Here is a 19,385-nt window from a genome sequence, read left to right as displayed (position 1 = left end):
AAACATTTATAAGAGGCATTACCAGAAAATAAAAAGATAATGTAAAAGAGAACCTCTTACATATCTTTGTGTAGAACTGAGTGGTCAAACATTACTGAAAAACTGTAAGTTAATCTGATGATGTGTTTGTTTACAATAAAAATCAATTAAAAATTTATAGAACTGGTTCACACAACAACGAACCAGATGGTACTATATCCAAAGCAAATCAAATCCCCAATCCTAATTTGTACATCAGATTCTCGACAACCTGTAAAACAAATTTCAAGTGACAGCTTGTAAAAACATGAGCAAACCCACACTCCCACATGCCGCCCAACAATGGGAATCCATATTCCATAGCAACACCCGCCCGCAAAGCAATAATATTAACACTTGTCCTGCCCCGAATTACCCTCAAGGCGTCTACGTATGTCCCTTCGTAATATCTCAACGTATTCCTGCACAAGTGGAAAGGAGGAATTATCAAAATATGGTAAGGATGGATAGCATCTTCTGAAGAAGAGACACATATGCCAAAGCATAGAACACGTACTCTAGAGAGACCATCGTCCCTGCACAACTCATCCACAAGTTCTTGTGGACCGCTTCCTCTGCCAGACAGCTCAACTGAATTTTCAACTACAGCGTGAAAAACATCTCCTGGTGCATTCAGGTTCCCAATCCTCTGAACCACTTCTTGCAGGTTAATCTATAGAGCATGAAACGGAAAAAAAAAAAAAAAAAATTACAATTCATGGCTTAATTCAGAAAAAAAGAAGAAAAAAGAAACCAACACCTTATGCATATCAATTGATTTAGGTCCGAATAATATTGGTTTTGCATCAGATATAGGGTAAAAGTAATAGTTCCACAAACAGACTACACATACAGAAGTTATTCCCCAGATACAAACCATACCAAGCAACCACTGCAAAATCAACTTTAATTCCCATGATAGAAGCAGATAATGTTAAGAGTGAAACTTAACATGTGCATGTAAAGTAAAACACCACATTTATTGCAAAAACAACGTATCTATTAAAAAAAAAAGAAAAAAGAGAAATTTAATTCAAATCAGTATGAAACCTAGTATATGCTGATTCACTATAACTCTCAGTCTAGGCATTAAATTCCCTCTCAAGCTAAGTGGTCCATGCAGGATTTGACCAGCAGCACATAACAACTAATATCTGCAATCTAGAAACGAGCTTTAGATGAATATACAAGTTATGAAGTCCATACAAACCTCAGGATTTGGGACATTATCATCTCTGCGAAGACTTCTCTCATTGTATGGTTGATGAGATTCAGGTTCCAAAACAGGGTTTGGTTGGCCGAGAGTGGACCCAGCCCCAAGGGCTCGAGATACAATTGGCATCATTTGTTGGAACATCCTGGACATGTCAATCCCGCCACCTTGGCCTCCTCCAAGTCCTGCAAACATATTTCCAACATCTTGGCTGTCAACCTGTTCAACAATCTGATTGACAGCATTCCTCATCTGTGGACTCTGTGTAAAGCTCTGCAACATATTCCTCAATGCATCAGGAGAACCCACTCCAGTTTGCTCTGAAACACCTGCCAACAAACCATTCAGGGCAGGACTACGCAGAACCTGAGACATCACGCTTCCCATATCAACTTGGTCAACAGGACCTTGTGCTCCCAATGTTCTACCATCTCTGACCTGGCCAATAGCAGGGGCTGTTTGTCTTGCAGGCTCATCACTTGTGTTCATCCTACTTACAGCAGAACCACGAGATGCAAGAGACTGCAAAACTTGCTGACCACCTGTTACTTGCTGATTCTGATTGATGGGAGCACTAGCCATTCCGCCATCACCATTCTTGGCTGGTGGTTTTTGCTGCCTGCCTTGTCTCTGATTGGATCAATGATACAGTCTCAGTCTCAATAAGAATCTAAGTGTAAGTTGATTGCAGATTAATTTTTTTAATTATTTATTTTTGTTTTGTTAGGTGGAAGCCTAAAAACAGACAAACCAGTAGAATCTACACCCTAAATGCTTACCCAAGCACTACATCCCACATAATATGGCCTAGTATATCTACTTTAATGAACTGCTGAAATAACAGTCCCAGTAGCCAACTTACCAGGACCAGCAGTAAATGCATAATGGAATAATTGTGGACCATGGGACACAAATTTTATTCAAGCTCATTTCTTGCTTAAAGCTATAAAACAGATGCATAAATATCATACCTTACGGTCCAAAACTCCAAGTCCTAATCCAAGTGGAACAGCTTTTGTACCCTCAGTCATATCATGCTTCTCACTGGATTGTGGACCACTTTCTTTCTCATCTTTTCTCGCCAAGGTATTTTGTCCACTTGAAGAGCTTAGAGGACCCCCAGCTGGGAATCTTGAATCATCTTTCAAGGTAGGAACACTTCCTGAATCCTGACAATTACTAACTTTGTCAGATTAAGGTTGGGGATTGGGTTACATCAATGAAAGAATCAACCAAACCATAGAAAGGGTGACTCCAAGAATGCGCGAAAAATAATACCTTCTGACCTCCACCTTCAGATGTGCAACCAGGTAGCAGCACACTAGATTGCCCAGCTCCATCAACAAATGCAGTACTGGGCCGTTCACTTCCTGCATCATTACGCAATTCAAAGCCAACAGATGAACTCTGAACATTGGGTACCTCTTGACCTGATTACAGGAAAAAAAAAAAAAAAAAACTTAGGAGAATTAGAGTGACACTACGCATCCACCAGAATCCAAAGCACATACGGCAAGGTACCTGATTGAACTGCGTCTTCTCCTTGCATATTGCCAACCAAATTTCTAATATGTGAATTAAGTTCAGAAACAATGGAGGAAAGTGAGGAGTCGGAAGGCGGCTGTGAAGCAGAAAGACCTGGTTGTGACACACCAGAGATTGCAATACCAGTTTGGGATGTTGGCATAGTGCCAGCAATTACATTTCTCACTGGCAGCACCCGTGCACCTGAATCTCTAGACACAGACCCATTACGATGTTCTCTTGGCATACCCTCCCCATTACTTCCCCTAGCACCACCAACTGCAGAAACAATTGGCGCAAGTGAGGTACCTGATGATAAAAGCGTTACATTGCTACATAAAAGGTACATAGGCCAAGTCAATGATGAATTTTGCTTACCAGCATGTATATGAATGTTTACATTCCTTGGAGCACTTCCAACACCAACAGGACCAAAAGTCATAGGATTTGATTGAGGTACAGAACCACCAAGCATTGTGCTTGTTTGAAGAGGAAAAGGCTGCAAATAACACACAATTCACCAGGCTCAGTTCACATCTAAGCCAGCTCAATCATTTAAACAAAATTACCCAAAGCTCAACGAAGGGCTATACCAACAAGCAGGAGAAAATGCCTTGTTACAATGACTAGAATTATTGAACTAATGGCTATTACTTTTAACTTCTCCACTACATTATATCAGGGTTACTTCCCAATACCTATCTTTTTCACTGGATTCATTCAGTTATAACATGTCTTGCTTAATCCATATGTGATATCATGTAGAGAAAATCAATACATTATATACACATCAACGAACCTGGACCATTATGGGATTAGGCCCTGATGGGGAAATATAAACTGCTGGCCCAGCATTCACAACAGCTTCTCCCTGTAGATTTTTCGGCCACAATAATTGTAAACGACTATACTCGATTATTCACATATTTACACCAAACATATTGAGATACAATAAGAACATACAGGAGACTGTCCCATACGAAGTGTCCAAATTGTCCGGCCAAGCTCAAGAAAAAGAGCACCTAAATGTTGCATTGCAAGCCCTACTTGCATAAATTCTGTCTGAATTTGGCCCCTCACAGAGGGATCTGAAGATGCTCCTTCTTGCTCCAAGCGTCCTGCAATGTGCTACAAAGTTGCAGCAAATTACAAATTAAACACATAATCAGTTAACACATACACTACCGAAGGATGAAAAGGTCCATCAATCACATTTTAACACATATCTTTATCAGGATAGAGCTTTCAATTTAATAGGGGAGTACACAGGCATTTGGAATTACATAAATAAGTTCTAAAACTTTTGAATGAATAATGTTTGGTATGTGATATGACGAAAGCACTTTCTTTAGCTTTAATATTTTTGTTACAAGGTGCTTACACCTAATTATCGAAATATATCGTCATTCTATCCAATGCAATTGACATTGAATTGGATTGGATTCCAATCCTAGGTTGGATTGAATTTGATTCAAAAATCTACAAACCGATCAAGATTGGATAGTTCTTGTATTTAGGGATCCAATCCAAATCAGAAACAACCAAACTGGACGCTGTTTGGACCATTGAATTGGATCTAGAACACTGAAACCCATACCAGGGATGTGCTCCAGAGTGTAAATTAAAGGACGTATTCCCTGTAACTTCTAGGCATTTGGCACCACTGTTATTGAACTACCTTCAAGCCCTAAACCCTTCTTCTAACAAATGAGAAAGTTAATAACTTTTCAAAGTATTAAACTAACAAATAATTCAAGGTAACAAAATGATGACTAGGGCAATTCCTGCTGTGTGCATATGTATCACGACCATAAACAATGAAATCAACAGGGAAAAGCAAACTTCAAAGACTTCCAAGGAAAATTACAGATAGTGCAGAAACAGCATGACTGCTTAGAAGTCGCTCTGCATGACGAAGAACAATGCCCAATGCTTCAGGTGTGGGCATCCCCTGTGCATTGGAAGGTAAATTCACCCTAGGCACGTCTCCTGTGTTTGTTGCAGATAAATTTGGCTGGTAACCTACATAAATCAGGAAAGTTAGCATATGCAGTCATTTCTTACAGAATAATAACGGAATGCTTATGCTTTATCACCATTTTGTGTCAATGCCTGCTCCATTCTGTTCATAAACTCAGAGAGCGTATTCAAAGAGTCTGGAATTGGCTGAACAGGAAACAAAAGACAATAAGCAGTCATATACATGTCATCAACTGAAATACGACCAAGACATCATAATAATACCATATTCAACGAAGGAATTGGAAATGCTGCAGCTGCAGGACTTTGCACAGATTGAGGAAAAGTTTGGAATGGTTGAGCAGGAAATGCCTGTCCAGACTGTGCTTGATTTCCTCCTCGGTTCGGACCAATGACATTATGCGACCCTTCTGCATCATTTCCGTGAGGAGACTGGCCAGAATTGTTTGACTGCAGGAAAACCAACATAACTACATTAATGCTATTGCTGTCCATATGAGAATTTATACTATCCTCCTAAGGAACCAAATTACCTTACCCCTTTAGCACTTGCTACATTTTCTTCAGTTTTTCAAGATTACAACAGTTTCCAAAAAAAAATACTAATAAAAAATATTATAGCTTAAGTTGCAGATGCTAAAAATAGTACTTTAATCAATTTATTTTATACAGACCACAAGTGAGAATTTACAAACAATTTTCATAGATATATTAGACACATCTGGTTGTAATTTCAAGGAACATGCATTGCTCACCGAAGTAGTGGACTGTACGTTGCCTGTAACATTAGTTGTAGCCTGGGTGCCGACTCCAATAGAATTCAAAACTGCACCAATAACCTACTAAGAAAGAACATAGCATAATGAGCTTCTAGAAGTACCACTTTAAGAAACCCTTCCTGGCCCATTTATAAATATAAAGCCCATTACTTTCACAAAACAAGAAGCAAAATACGAACCCGACTAAGGTCAGGAACAATGCCTTCACCTTGGTCTCCAACATTAAATGTCCCAAGGACTACGCTGTGTGATATCTGTCCAATGCGACCACGAGGAACACCACTAGCCTCATTTCCTGCCAAATTACATCAAGAAGCTTATATAATCTCTTAGGAGGACTCTGAACCTGAAATTGCAGTACCAACATTTCCCAAAAACGAAATACTCAATTACCATTATTCACATGTGGGTCGCCAGAACTTGTCCCAGATGAAGGTTGTGACTGGGATGGTTGCCTTATAACTAAGTGCAATGTATGCCCATTTTCCAAATCTGGAAGAGGTTAAGGAATTATATGCTGAAACTGATAAATAAATGGGTAAGATGTGTAGGACAAACCATATTACAGGACAAGAAGGATCTATCATGAATACATTAGAGTTAGGACTTGGGCGGTCCCAAAAGGTTTAGTAATAGAGCTCAACTCAAGTGGTGGGATAAACAATGCTTAATGTAATACCTAAAAGAGTTTGATAACAAAAAGGAAAAAAAATGTCATACAGTAGGCTTTGTATGTCAACATATGTATTGAGATCACAATACATTAACCAACCTCAAAGCTATAACTGCTGTTAGGCACAGATCAAATTCAGTTACTCTAAATTTCAAGCATACTGCCTGAACACAGAAACACACCAAAATGATCAAAATATTTAGCAGACCTAGATATGGTTCTTAGCATGGTTGGCATATCCCAAAAAGGATACAATCATCCCCACAACGGTTAAACATATGCTCATGTATGCTCATATATATGTACATATGTATGCATGTACTTACATATATCAAAGTTGTTGCAATGTCATGATCTCAGTGTTCTTTTCAACAACAAAATCTCAGAGTTAATTCTATATACATCAAAAGCGAAATGGTAGGATACGATACTCAGAGAGAGGATGATCATCCTTTAGCACCTTTCCCCTGAAAATCAGCCGCTGCTGACCAACTGGAACACCTATTTGATTAGCTATTTTTTCCTTGAACAATGAAACTGGCATCTGAAATAAAAATTTATATATTAATATCACAAATATATAAGAAACAAGCCTGAAGAGATCATATTCTTGATGTACAAACATGTAGCTCCTAGAAACTGGTTAACAGTTTGAATATGGAAGAACAACAAAACTATAACCCAAATAAGTAAGCACTATACAAGACATCACCAAATAAATAAACAGTGATCAAAATATTAAGTTAAAACAAGAAAAATAGAAATGCGAGAGGAAGACATGAGCTCACATTTTTCTCCACTTGAAAACTATATATCTGTGAGTCTAAAGTCTTAATATTGATCTCAACAGTTGAATCAGAACTTTCCCCGGCAACGTTGCCAGAACTAGAGCCTTCACTGGAGTGCTGATTTGCCATGCTAGCTGAAATGGTTTGGAAAGTAACCTCAGTTTCCAATTTTAGTAGCTACCTGTAGAAGCAATGGAACACCATTTTCTTTTTTAACTTCAAAGATAAAACTTCCTGATAGTACAAAATGTGCAGAAAAAACACGGAATTTGACAAGCATAGACCAAATTCAGACCCGTTTATAGATGGGCATATAACATCCCAAATGGCAGGCCATGCGTAGTGAAAAATTCATGACTGCAACCTGAAGGGAAACGCTACAGAGAGAGGGGAAAAAAGTAGAAATTGTCTGATCCAAAACGAAATAGAATCCTGATGCTATTGCTATCTTAAGCTGAATCTGAAGTTTCAAATAATATAGGGAAATGACAGATGACAGAGCAACGCCAAATATCTAGGGTTTTGCAGTCAAACCCTATAAGACTCATATTGATTTGGCATTGCATTGGAACCTTCAAATGCCGGATTCAAGATAATTGGGTTTAACGTTAGCATGCACCACAATATCAGGGCCTATATATATCGTGCTGAGACATAGAAATTCCAAGATTTTGTTTTTAAAAAAATTGATCTTCGAAAAGCAAATCTACATACCGGAGAGTCCTTTCAACCCCTACGGCGATGGCAAGCCCAACCTCGGAAAGTCCGATTCCGGTTTCGCTGTATGTGCAAGCCCTTAATTATAAACTGTGGAGGACGATGACTACGATACGTAGGAGAGAAAAGAGCCTGCAAATTTTCAAAGCCCTAAATGTAAACTTCGGGAAATTTCGGGAACCTTCGGGTCCTGTAAAACGAAAGTTGTACTACCTAGCTACTACCTATTGGCGTCTAATTTGTTTTTGCTTTTCATTTAGTTATTATTAGAATGGCTTAAAAAACAAATATTCTTTTTAAGTTAAATTTAGGAAATGGCATTCACTGGTAATTTAAATTTAGGAATTTCGATCAAAATTTAGTAATTCTTTTTTTGTCATAATTTAGGAATTTCTGAAATATTATAAAATAGTTTAAGGAATGAGCGCAGGTTGAGTTGAGGGCAGATAGATAAATTCACAACAAACAGCTCCAAATTAAAAAAGAAAAATAATATCACAAGACAACCAATGAGGTCCGGCATCAGCGATCGGTTAAATGTTAGGGTTTTGCCAAAAAAGGGCGTAAAGTATTGAGCTCCCTTTATTTTTGCACTCTAAAAAAAAACCCACAATCTTTGAGTGGGAAAGAATTTAGGACATGTATTATTTACACGATAAAACAGTAATTCTAGAAATAAATTAATGATTAAACAGAAGGAGTACTTAAAAGGAAAAAGTGTTGTATTATTATTATATATCTGTTCTGGTTGATTTGACGCAAAAAATAATCACAAGACCACACACACGCACATGTTTTGACATTCGACACCTGAGTTGAAATTGGCTTTTTCCTTTGTAAATTGTAACAACCAAATGTATTATAATTTATAATACTGTAGCTCAGTAGCTGTACTAATACGACTTCCATATCCATTTGAAAACGCCTGCTCTGCATATAATTTCATAATTCATTCATTCCAATTTTCCAAACGACTGGTGCATACTTACATGAGGATACAGAAGATATCATCATAACAGTGAGAAGCTATTGTTAGTTTGTCTCTTTCCTTGTTTTTGTTTGTTACATTTGTCTCTTTCCTTTACCTACTCATAGTTGCGTCCAAAACTATTCGTTGGCCAGCGAAGTATCAGCTGTTCAATTTTCCGTTTTTAATTGCAGCTAGATTGACTGGAAGATTGAACAATAAGTCGGAGACGCAGAGAGAGAGAGAGAGTGAGTGTTTTTCTGTTCTAGCTAGCTATGGAACCTGAGAAGTCGTCAAGTGGAAGCAGAGGGAAGCCTATTCGATGCAGAGGTTCTTTTTTTCATGAGCTTTTTAAAAACTTTTTCTTTGATTATTGGTCAACTCTCTTGCTTTGCTTATAAGTTAGAATGAATTGTCATATGATGAAAATCAAACTGATAACATTGTTGCATGCAATGTAAATCTGTGTGTAAAAAAAAACGGTAGCTGCGGTGAGTCGCAAACCAGGTGAGCCTCTAGTGATGGAAGAAATCATTGTGGCACCCCCAATGCCTCATGAAGTCCGCATTCGAATTATCTGTACCTCTCTGTGTCACAGCGATATCATTTTCTGGAAAATGAAGGTAGCTTATTGTCAGTCAATCAAATATCAAACCCATACTTTTTTTTTTTTTCATTCAGAAGAAAAAAAAATAGTTATAAGAAGTTGTTGATGCTTATCCATAGCGTTTTTTTGGCTAGGACTTTCCTGGAATCTTCCCAAGAATTCTCGGTCACGAAGCTATCGGGTGAGCTCCAACCATACGGTTTTGTTATTGGCATTCGCATTTTTGTTTCTTGGAATCACCAAGTAAAACTCTTAAATAATTAAGGGGAAGAATGAAAGACCAAAGCTAATATGCGAATATTCGTTGTAGGATTGTGGAGAGTGTTGGGGAGGATGTCAATGAAGTAACTGAAGGAGATACTGTCATCCCAACATTCATGTCGCAATGTGGAGAATGTGCAGATTGCAGATCGACAAAGAGTAACCTATGTACAAAACTCCCCTTCAAGGTCTCTCCTTTTATGCCAAGATACGAGACAAGCAGATTCACTGACCTCAATGGGGAGGTTCTATACCATTTCTTGTTCGTGTCTAGTTTTACTGAGTATACAGTGGTAGACATAGCCCATGTCACAAAGATTGACCCTGCAGTAACTCCAAGCAGGGCCTGTCTTCTCGGCTGTGGAATATCAACCGGTATTATTTTAAATTCCTTATGCTCTGGTCTTATTCTTGAGTGACTTGATGTGGTGTTTGCAAATTTTATACTTGAACTGCCTTCAGAAACCCCATCCTTTTCTCACCAAAAGTTACAACACAACATGATACTTCTCAAATTTGGATTTAGGAGTTGGTGCTGCTTGGAGAACAGCAAATGTGGAGGAGGGATCTACTGTTGCTATATTTGGGCTGGGTTCAATTGGTTTAGCTGTATGCATTTGCAGAACTTACTCTGGATATCTTTTTACTTATTTGACTGAGTGTATGAGAAGGCTCACATCCATGGTTGAATTATCCAGGTTGCGGAGGGAGCAAGACTGTGTGGAGCTACTAGAATCATTGGTGTAGATGTGAACCAACAGAAATTTGAAATTGGTATTTGGATCTTATCAGAAGTAGTTGATTTTCCTTTAGGCAGTGAAAAACTCTATAATCATGTGAATGTATGGCAGAGATGCCCTCCTTTGCGGGAGGAATTTGGATAACTGTTTCTTATTGGCACAGGAAAAAAGTTTGGGCTCACTGACTTTGTCGACCCTGCAAATTGTGAGAATAAATCTGTTAGCCAGGTCTTTCTCTACAACTATTCATCAACTGTGTGGAGTTTTCATTACAGTGTTTTGTACTCTTATGCACACTTATTCTAGAGATTGAAAGTGGGTATGCTTTTGGGGCTTGGTCCTTTTCCCCTGATTGACTCTGTTAATTAGCTAAGCATTGGCAGTTTCTTTTTGACATGTACAGGTGATCATTGAGATGACTGGTGGGGGTGCAGACTATTGCTTTGAATGCGTTGGATTGGCATCATTGGTGCAAGAAGCTTACGCTTGCTGCCGAAAGGTCTCTGTCCGCCCTCACCCCTCTTCACTATCATAGCCTATCATTACTTTTGTTGAATTTCTTTCTCTTGCTGATATTTGGTCCTTTTAAGAATTTGTTTTACATCATATCGCTCCTGTATGCTGTAGTTGTTTGAAGTTGAACCAACATCAGCTCATTGCTTTATACTGAATATTTTGTTTCAACTTCAGGGTTGGGGAAAAACAGTTGTGTTAGGTGTGGACAAGCCAGCATCACTGGTGAGCCTCCCCTCTCAAGAGATCCTTCATGGTGGAAAAAACCTAATGGGATCCTTATTCGGAGGACTCAAACCTAAATCTGATATCCCTCTTCTCCTCAATCGTTACATGGACAAGGTGATTTAGCAGCCAACTGTTATTCAAATTGTTTTTCACCTAACTTATACCTGGAGCTGGATACCCTTCTAATTTTTTTTGTTTTTTCCATTCCATCAGGAACTACAACTTGATGAGTTTGTGACACATGAGGTGAGGTTTGAAGACATCAACAAAGCGTTTGATTTACTCATTGAAGGGCAATGTCTTCGATGTGTAATCTCTATGTGCAATGAGTAATTTGTTAGTAACAGCCTTTACTTTAATATGCACTCTCTGCTAACAATAAGCATGGACCTCCTTTATCCATTACTGCAACCACTTAAAATAAATTTTCCTACATTACTATTACTATCTCTACAGCTATTACTAATACCACTAAAGAATACATGCAGTTATGTATATATGACGACTTTTTTTATCATTTTTAACAAAGGAATAAAATTTGGTAAAGAGAAATGCGGCATTTTTACATTTCAAATTGGTCTGTATGCAATCGAACTAGACATGGAGAAATTATAGAGTAATACCGTATTACCACATCAGTTAATGATACTCCCATTCAAAATATGCCATGTGTCTTTATTTTTTAATAACTCAAATTTTATTTTACAACTGGACTTTAACCTAATTTTTACCCTTTAAAATAAAATTAAGAAAATAAACAGTGAAAAAAAAAATAAAGACACATGACATATTTTGAATGGGAGTATCATTAGCTGATGTGGTAATACAGTACCACTCTATAATTTCTCCTAGAGATGATGAGATGGAGAGGATGCAATTTCAAGCTAAGACAAGAAACAACATTCATATTCTAGATTTTACACATCGACATTTAAAATTATTAACCAAACATTCGATGGTATATGGCATAGTGATCATTATATGCGTGAACCTCCATATACTTTACCCACAAAATCTAACATTCTGTTTATATTTAAATAAATAAATAAATAATTATAATATTTATGTTTAACCCTAAGTTAACTTCCCTCTCCTAATTCTTCCTAATTTTCTATGGAATTTCATGTTGATGTGATTTTGAATAGTTGAGTTGAACTTTATAGTTAATTTGAATGTGTTGAATGATAATTTAATATGAAACTTAATGTTAAAATGTATAATAAATATTTTTTTATGCAAAAAAATCGGAGATTCGGGGCGGGTATGAGGGATAGTCCCCCGACGGGGACGGAGACGGGGATTCCCTAAAACCTAATAAACGGGGATGGGTTCGGGGACGAGGGCGGGGATGGGGATGGTATTGTCATACCCGGTCCCTACCTGACCCGTTGCCATCCCTATATACATGTGATATATTCTATTTGAACGGCTATACTCCGGAATTTTTTTTAATAAAAATGAGCGTAGCCGGACGGCTTTACTTGAGTAAATTTTTTTAAATTCTTTTTTATAAATAGTATGGCCGGGCGGCTATACTCCGGATTTTAATAAAAAAGAGTATAGCCGATAGGCTTTACTGGGGTCATTTTTAAAAAAATTCTTTTTTATAAATAGTATAGCCGTGCGGCGATACTCTTTACATAAATACTGTGATTTTTTTTTTTCTAATTGTTTTTTCTCTTTTTTTTTTTTTTATTGACAAGAGTAGTTTAAAGTATTATCCATTACTATCAGGCAATTACACGACTCTCTATTGTCTCATTTTGAGTTTTTACTTTTCTAGAGTTATTACGCTTATATGGAATTTAGCATTTTCACATTTAATACTCGTATTATACATGCACGTGCCTATTTTTCATGTTTAATACACTTTTTTTTTTTGCAAAAATTTCCAATAATACTCATAAAATTCAAGTATTATACGCAAAATACTCACATATTATTAAATAAAAATAAAATATATTACTATAGTGGAATACTAATTATTCATTAAGTAAATGATAATTGAAATATAATTACTAATTAAAGTAATTAAAAAAGAGAATTTCAGATTATGCTATTCAGTGGGTTGCGGCTATACATTTTAAAAAAAAAAAAAAAAACTATTTTCTAGGGTATAGCCGCAATATTCTTCACACAAAAAAGGCGCCAGGCTCTAGGCGGGTCCCTTTTTTTTTTCCATAAATAGTACGGCCGTGGGGCTATACGCCCTATTTTTTTTAATAAAAAAGAGTTTAGCCGAACGGCTGTACGCCGGCCATTTTTTAAAATTGTTTTTATAAATAGTATAGCCGTGCGGCTATACTCTTTCAGTGATTTTTTGTTATTTATAAATAAAGTAATTGGCTTGGACAATACTGATACTGAACCTGAAGTTCCCATGCTCTTACTTGTCTAGGTAATACCATGCTCAATTCTCATGATTATTGTTTTTTCTTTTATCAGGATATGCTTTCTCTTTCGGTGGCATTGCTTTGATTACTTATTGATTATTTTGGCAGGTTAGTGCAAAACACATTTGAGGATCTGGAAGACAGTGGATGCATCAAGATGAATGAAGACAATGTAAAGCCAACGATGCTGGGTTCAATAGCATCCCAGTATTATCTTAGTAGCTACATGACTGTATCAATGTTTGGTTCGAACATAGGATCAGATACATCGCTTGAAGTAAGAAATGGTTCTTCGAAGATTTTTATTCGGCATTTTAATTTCTCGCTTTTACTTTTTATGCCGTTATGCTTAAGAAGGTTCTGTACTATAGATCGTCTTGCATATCCTATCTGCTGCTTCTGAATATAATGAACTTCCTGTGCGGCATAACGAGGTAATTACTCTATGGTGTCTCTTACTTGGGTACTTGGCTTTTTTATTTTATTTTATGGATTCATAATGAGGCACACACTTGAGTGACTAGATCCATTAACCGTGGATTCTGAAAATGGAGACAATTAACACTTGACCTATACAACTAGCTTGTGACCGAAGTGGTATCAGTCAGTCCTATTTATTAAGAAAGGGCATATAAAACATATATTATGTCGCAGTCATATGGAATCGTTCTTCCTCCATACAAATTTGTTAACAAGAATATGTTTTTCTTTGCATACCACAAAGACAACAAAAAGTTCTACATCGAATAAGTTTAGTTACCCCAGCAGATGTCACCAAATAATGGTGACTGTTGCCACTTTTTTTTGTAGAGACATGTCAAAGCCAATCTGCTATTTCAGGTTAGAGTTGTCTTCAACTATATGTTTTTCAAATACAAACTTCATGCCATTTTCCTTTTTAGTTCTCTCGTCTCATTGTTTTATTCTCTTACCATGCATGAAATCTGCATTCAGGCACATTTCTTGCAGTTCGAATTACCAATCAGTGATAACACATCACAGACTTGAAGTCAGTATTGGATCAAAGTATACGAATCCTCCAGGCCATGCTAGATTTATGTGTAACAGTGGGTGGATTTCAAGCTCAATTACTTGCATGCATCTTCTGCAAATGGTCATGCAGGTATTCTTCTTAGTAGTTACAATTCTGATTTCTTAGTAGTAGTACTTGCCTAGAATAAAAGACGAGTACTAATGCAAATTGGGCATTCTGCCTTGTTTATATTATTACATTCTACAGCCAGCATATGAGTTGATTAGTTAGAGATGTTAATCGGCAATGCTGAGAATCCTTGAATGTTGTTAGTCCATGCCTCTTTCCTGTATTGTTTATCTTGTTAATCCTCCAAGAGAAGCTCCTCTTTTGTGTTTTTCTTTTTCACAGTACATTACACTAAAAAAAATATTGGGCCATTTCAGCAGGACTCAAACCTTGTACAAAACCACAAGTAAGAAATTCCAGGTGTTAATATTATTGAGGATTTTGTATCCTGAATAATCAACTAGAAAATTGATGCCTGCCCATAACAATTTAGTATTGTCTTATTTATGTAGATTTATCTGGCCTCAGGAAGGGAAGAAAATATTAAATAGATATTTAGGACACTGCAAATCCACTAGATGCGCCAGTGAAGTAGATATTGGGGGAGTCCTTGGTTTTCTTTGATGAACCAAAATGCCTTAGCCTGTACACCCCCGAATCTGCATCCCTTGGTATTTCCCATTCTATGGTTGCTGTGCCATATAAGGTAATGTTGTCTACTTTCCACTTGAAAAACAGGCAGAAATCATCATCATCGTAAACCGGAACCCAATGTTTTCCTTGAAGCAGCTCTACCACTGCAAATGTGCCTTCTGTCAATAGGTCATATCTTGGATTTGCACTCCAAAATGTGGCAATTGGTCTATCTCCCTTTTTGAATGAGCCACTTTTTGGTATAATTATATCTTGTTTCATATCTCCAAAGTTTGTATGTGGGGGAGGTAAGTCTCCAGTAGGTTCAAGTAAAAGTCTGAGTTGCACAGAGGAAAGATCTGGTGGTGAGGGACCTTTAGTGATTTGTTCTCCCTTTGCCATTGCTTTGGCTAATTTCTCAAATTCTTGGATGTATGCTGATAACGTGTGAGGACCATAGAGAGTGGAAGCAGCCTGCAGATTCCATTATGCATTGAGAATTAATGTAGGATTGCGATCACTGCAAAGTTAAGTTATTGTTTCCCCTGGATCCATTTGGCGAAATTCATTAAACAGATGAGTATGTACCTCATATCGCTGTTGCGCGTATTCCTCAAAAGTTGCAATGTATTGGGAATAAGTATTTGTGAGGCCTGCTATTACAATGTGGGTTTCGTCATCAAATTCACCATTGCTGTTACTTATCAATGTCTCCTTGACTGCTTCCCTTAGCCGCCGGCCCGCCATTGTGGTGAATTCTGCAAGGTTCAGTAGCTTAGAGCTTGCTGACATGTGTCACGTGTGAGGGGTCTTAGGTTCTAGGTTTTAGATTGATTTGTGGAGTAAATTGTAAGGGATTGTCAGTATTGTTGGGACGAGGCTGCCTAAGTCTGTTGGACTGAGTGTGCTGTCCTGCCCTATCAAGACAAGTTCATAGGAACTAGATGCTGAGCTCGGTAAATGGGGTGGGGTTGAGGTTTCCTTGAATGGTATAGTTATTTGGAGAAAACGGTCTTGTTATCTTGGTTAATGTCGGCTCTTTTGCCGAGCCAAGACACAAAGAATTACTAGTTATGGGAAGCAGTGGTCGCACTGAGCAATGAATAGCGCACATGCGATTAAGACAGACAGGTCTGAAGTTGTAGTGGGTTGTGAAATTAATTAAAGTGAAAGAGTACTAACCTCCTGGGACCGAAAGTATGATCAGCTTCCCCAACCTGAGCATTTGAATAGGAAGGATTGCAGGCTGCATGCATTTGAACCGTAATTAGAGAATGTTTCTCAGCCTGCCTGCTATGCTAATGCTACAATATTAATATTAATCCCTAGTTTCTAAGTAAGTAGTTGTAATTCTAAATAAATGAATATTATGTCTGCAAAGAAAATCCAATTGGTTTTCCCCCAACAACGCAAGTAACAGGCAAAAGTCCTGTCTTACCGCCCACGCATAAGGTACAAACATTTCGCCAGTGTCGAGCAGAACTGTCTTGGGCTTTTGGCAGTCGACTTGATATGGGGTAGGTTTTTTTAAAGCATCCCTCAGTTTTCTCCACAACTTATTGATCTGAAAAACAGAGGATTGGTTAAGATGTAGCAATACAAGACAAGACCGTAAAGTAAAGTGGTTTAGGCCAAAGTGCTGTTGCTGCTGCTGCTGCTGACCTTTGTATCGCCTTGCTGGAAGCCGAAGGCACCGGGTCCATCTGTAGTCCCGGCGGCAAAACCAGGACCGAGCGCAGCGGGGCATGTTTTAACTTTCTTGTTTCCATCTAATAATTCAACCTCAATATCGGTGAAGTTGAGGTACACGTGGCGATAGTCAATAGTCCCGGTGAGTTGCTGTGTAGCCGTCGTGAATAGATGAGCGGCCTTTTGAAATTGTCTCTCCCCTATAATTTTGGTGCTGAGTATTTCATCTGGGTAGCCAGGTCCACGCCCCAGGCAAAGCAGGTCGTTCCCATGACAAGAGGAGTGATTGAAGTCGCAGGGTCTTCCAGAATCGGCGCAAAAAGCTCCAAGCACATTTGGGGTCACATCCCCAACATTTGATTGGCAAAAAGCTCCCACGAACAGCGACCCGTTGTTCTTCCTCACCTTAGACTCTCGGCTGCTTGTTTTACCGCAGAGCTTTCCTCCTGTGGCTTTCATGCTTTGCGCCTTCTTTATTAGTGATAATAGTGACGCGCTACTATCTGCATTAATTAATGGATACACTCATGAGTCATATATACAGCTTATATAATTACAAGGCTACTGATTTACTAACAATAATAATACATAGTAATTACCAGCTGATGTGGTAGACGAGGAGGAAGAGGAGGAGAACCAGTCCTCGAAGAATCGAGCAGCGGCACCTTTGTTGTCTCCACTGATGAGGAGGTTGTTTTTGCTCATGGAGGTTCCGTGGGTGGCAAACCAGCTGAAAGCTCCAACGCTCTTCCCGCTTGCATCATCCACAAACTTCAACAGAGTCATGAGGGTGTCAACGTTGCTTGGATACCTGGCTCTCTCCTCCGCCGGGTTTAGCAGATAAGCACTTGGGCTCCTGTTTATTCCCGCGTTTACCACATCCCCTGTAAACCCATAAAAATCAACTCAATTCAGAAAAAAAAAAAAGGAGAGTAAAACTTGACTTGGTGTGGGGGGTGGGGGGTTCAATGGTGGTCACCTTCGTTGATGAAAACAGAACCAGGCTTGAGGTTGTGATGAGCCTGAACAATGCTCTGCTCAATTGCATTCACAATGGCATCGAAGGATTGTTGGACAAACCCCAAAGATGTTATAGAGTAAACCAGATACTGCAGATAACCCCCTGGTCCAGCGTGAGTGTGAATCCCACTAATCGCCACATTTTCTTCCGTATACAAATCTCCAAACCTTCCAAATCAAATTTATATAAATAAATGGGAACATTAATTAATATCAACATACGTGACTAATAAGTAGCTGAAAGTATACTGTAGTATATACACCTTGATTTGAGTTTGTCCAGCACTTTAATGTTAACGAGTTGTGAAGCCATCCCGGCGTCAAGATTAACAAAGGCAAACCTTGGACCTTGGGAACTCTCGGCGACGATGAAGGTCCTTGCCCTGAGTCGGAAATGTACACCGGCAGTCGACTGGTCCATGTTGGCATAACCCATCATGTTCACCTCGGCTGCTGGCCCAGTCATGTCATAGCTTCCCACTCCAATCAAATACCCTTCGCCATTGCATCTCCTAATTACACCTATACCCACAATAATCATAATAATAAGTGATGAAAAAAGAGACGAGTGCTGCTCTTGAATTTTGCTTCTCGTCTTCATGTTTGATCTCAAATTAAACTGATGACCATAGAGCTGTATATATATCTTATATATATGAAGCTTGGTCGATACAGTGTAGAATTTATATATTTATTTTTGTTGGGCGCTGAATTCTCTTCTCTTAGTATGTAGTGATCACTTCCATGGCTGGCTTGTTTCATTCAACCCAAAACAAAAGTGGGTGGTAGTTTATAGTTTTTGGAGTCCAAGTTGGCACAAGAGCATCTCTTCTTGGTTGCTCAGCCGCATGCAAGAGAGATGAGATGGACAAGGTTTGGTCTTGTCCATTTTTGTGGGCTTTGGGTGCCTTTAGCCGCCATTTAAGCACATATATGATATCTGATTTGGTTGCGTGGAAATTTTTATTAACACCCTGTTGCTATTGCATGCTTCTGCACTAATTAACTTATATGGTGAATCTCTAAGCCACATGAAAGTGAGTCGACCATGCCATGTATAATGGATATTTGAATCTGTCCCCACAGCCACTCACCCAAATGAGTGTGCATCAACAAATGGTGCTTACCATAACTTTCCCTTGGTAGGCAATCATATGTGTCCGTCATTTTATATTCTATAAAAAAAATAGAAAATAAAAGGATAAATTTCATTCGTGGTAATTAGTTGTGAAGTCTAAGCATTCAACAAAATTATTAAATTTAGGGATTTTAAGATATGATAATGTTTGTAAATGGGGTCTAGTCAAGGATGGAACCATAAATTTTTGATGGGTGGGTTAGTTAAAATTTTTAGTTTAAACTCTAATGATATATTTTTTTTTTATTGACTAATTTTCAATAAACTTTATAAGGCAAATACATATTAAATGTAACCAAAAAAGACACATTATCAAAATTCATGTGTTCAACAATATAATTGAAAGTATACTTATTCACGTTTCTTGTTTCCTGGCATCAACCAAGACAAATGCAAAGTTAAAAAAATACAAATAATTAAGTTTCACAAGAAGAATATAATTAGGTTACTGTTTCATTTTTG

General features: G+C 38.1%; 3 protein-coding genes across 8 annotated transcripts; 1 reads left to right on the top strand and 2 right to left on the bottom strand.

The window, feature by feature from the left end:
* On the bottom strand, window positions 25-7,923 carry LOC18789503 (large proline-rich protein BAG6). 5 transcript variants are annotated; one of them, XM_020564896.1, is made up of 18 exons: window positions 7,690-7,922; window positions 6,976-7,109; window positions 6,614-6,731; window positions 5,908-6,006; window positions 5,694-5,809; window positions 5,491-5,574; window positions 5,000-5,185; window positions 4,852-4,921; window positions 4,623-4,777; window positions 3,719-3,883; window positions 3,555-3,626; window positions 3,134-3,254; window positions 2,753-3,034; window positions 2,510-2,661; window positions 2,203-2,400; window positions 1,229-1,861; window positions 536-691; window positions 25-440 (listed from the first exon to the last, which is right to left on the bottom strand). In XM_020564896.1, exons 2-18 carry the CDS (start codon window positions 7,102-7,104, stop codon window positions 369-371), a joined length of 2,808 nt encoding a protein of 935 aa, XP_020420485.1. In that variant the 5' UTR covers window positions 7,105-7,109; window positions 7,690-7,922; the 3' UTR covers window positions 25-368. The 5 variants fall into 5 exon arrangements, with proteins under 5 accessions (XP_020420485.1, XP_020420481.1, XP_020420490.1 ...); XM_020564892.1 differs by having other exon boundaries at window positions 6,976-7,156; window positions 7,690-7,915; XM_020564886.1 differs by having other exon boundaries at window positions 67-440; window positions 2,753-3,064; window positions 6,976-7,156; window positions 7,690-7,923.
* On the top strand, window positions 8,632-11,455 carry LOC18793903 (alcohol dehydrogenase-like 7). Of its 2 annotated transcripts, XM_020564909.1 has the most exons (11): window positions 8,632-8,723; window positions 8,854-8,989; window positions 9,146-9,282; window positions 9,401-9,447; window positions 9,577-9,902; window positions 10,054-10,136; window positions 10,226-10,301; window positions 10,431-10,495; window positions 10,671-10,766; window positions 10,958-11,122; window positions 11,222-11,455. In XM_020564909.1, the coding sequence occupies exons 2-11, from the start codon at window positions 8,935-8,937 to the stop codon at window positions 11,339-11,341; spliced, it is 1,170 nt and encodes a 389-aa protein (XP_020420498.1). In that variant the 5' UTR covers window positions 8,632-8,723; window positions 8,854-8,934; the 3' UTR covers window positions 11,342-11,455. The 2 variants fall into 2 exon arrangements, with proteins under 2 accessions (XP_020420498.1, XP_007223044.1); XM_007222982.2 differs by lacking the exon at window positions 8,632-8,723 and having other exon boundaries at window positions 8,814-8,989.
* On the bottom strand, window positions 14,738-18,614 carry LOC18792353 (neutral ceramidase). The gene is made up of 8 exons (XM_020554852.1): window positions 18,049-18,614; window positions 17,745-17,953; window positions 17,365-17,649; window positions 16,739-17,268; window positions 16,515-16,640; window positions 16,259-16,322; window positions 15,665-15,834; window positions 14,738-15,550 (listed from the first exon to the last, which is right to left on the bottom strand). The coding sequence occupies exons 1-8, from the start codon at window positions 18,384-18,386 to the stop codon at window positions 14,999-15,001; spliced, it is 2,274 nt and encodes a 757-aa protein (XP_020410441.1). The 5' UTR covers window positions 18,387-18,614; the 3' UTR covers window positions 14,738-14,998.

Source organism: Prunus persica, chromosome G1, assembly GCF_000346465.2.
Source record: "Prunus persica cultivar Lovell chromosome G1, Prunus_persica_NCBIv2, whole genome shotgun sequence".
NCBI classification, from domain to species: Eukaryota; Viridiplantae; Streptophyta; class Magnoliopsida; order Rosales; family Rosaceae; genus Prunus; species Prunus persica.
This window is presented reverse-complemented; position numbering and strand designations above follow the sequence as displayed.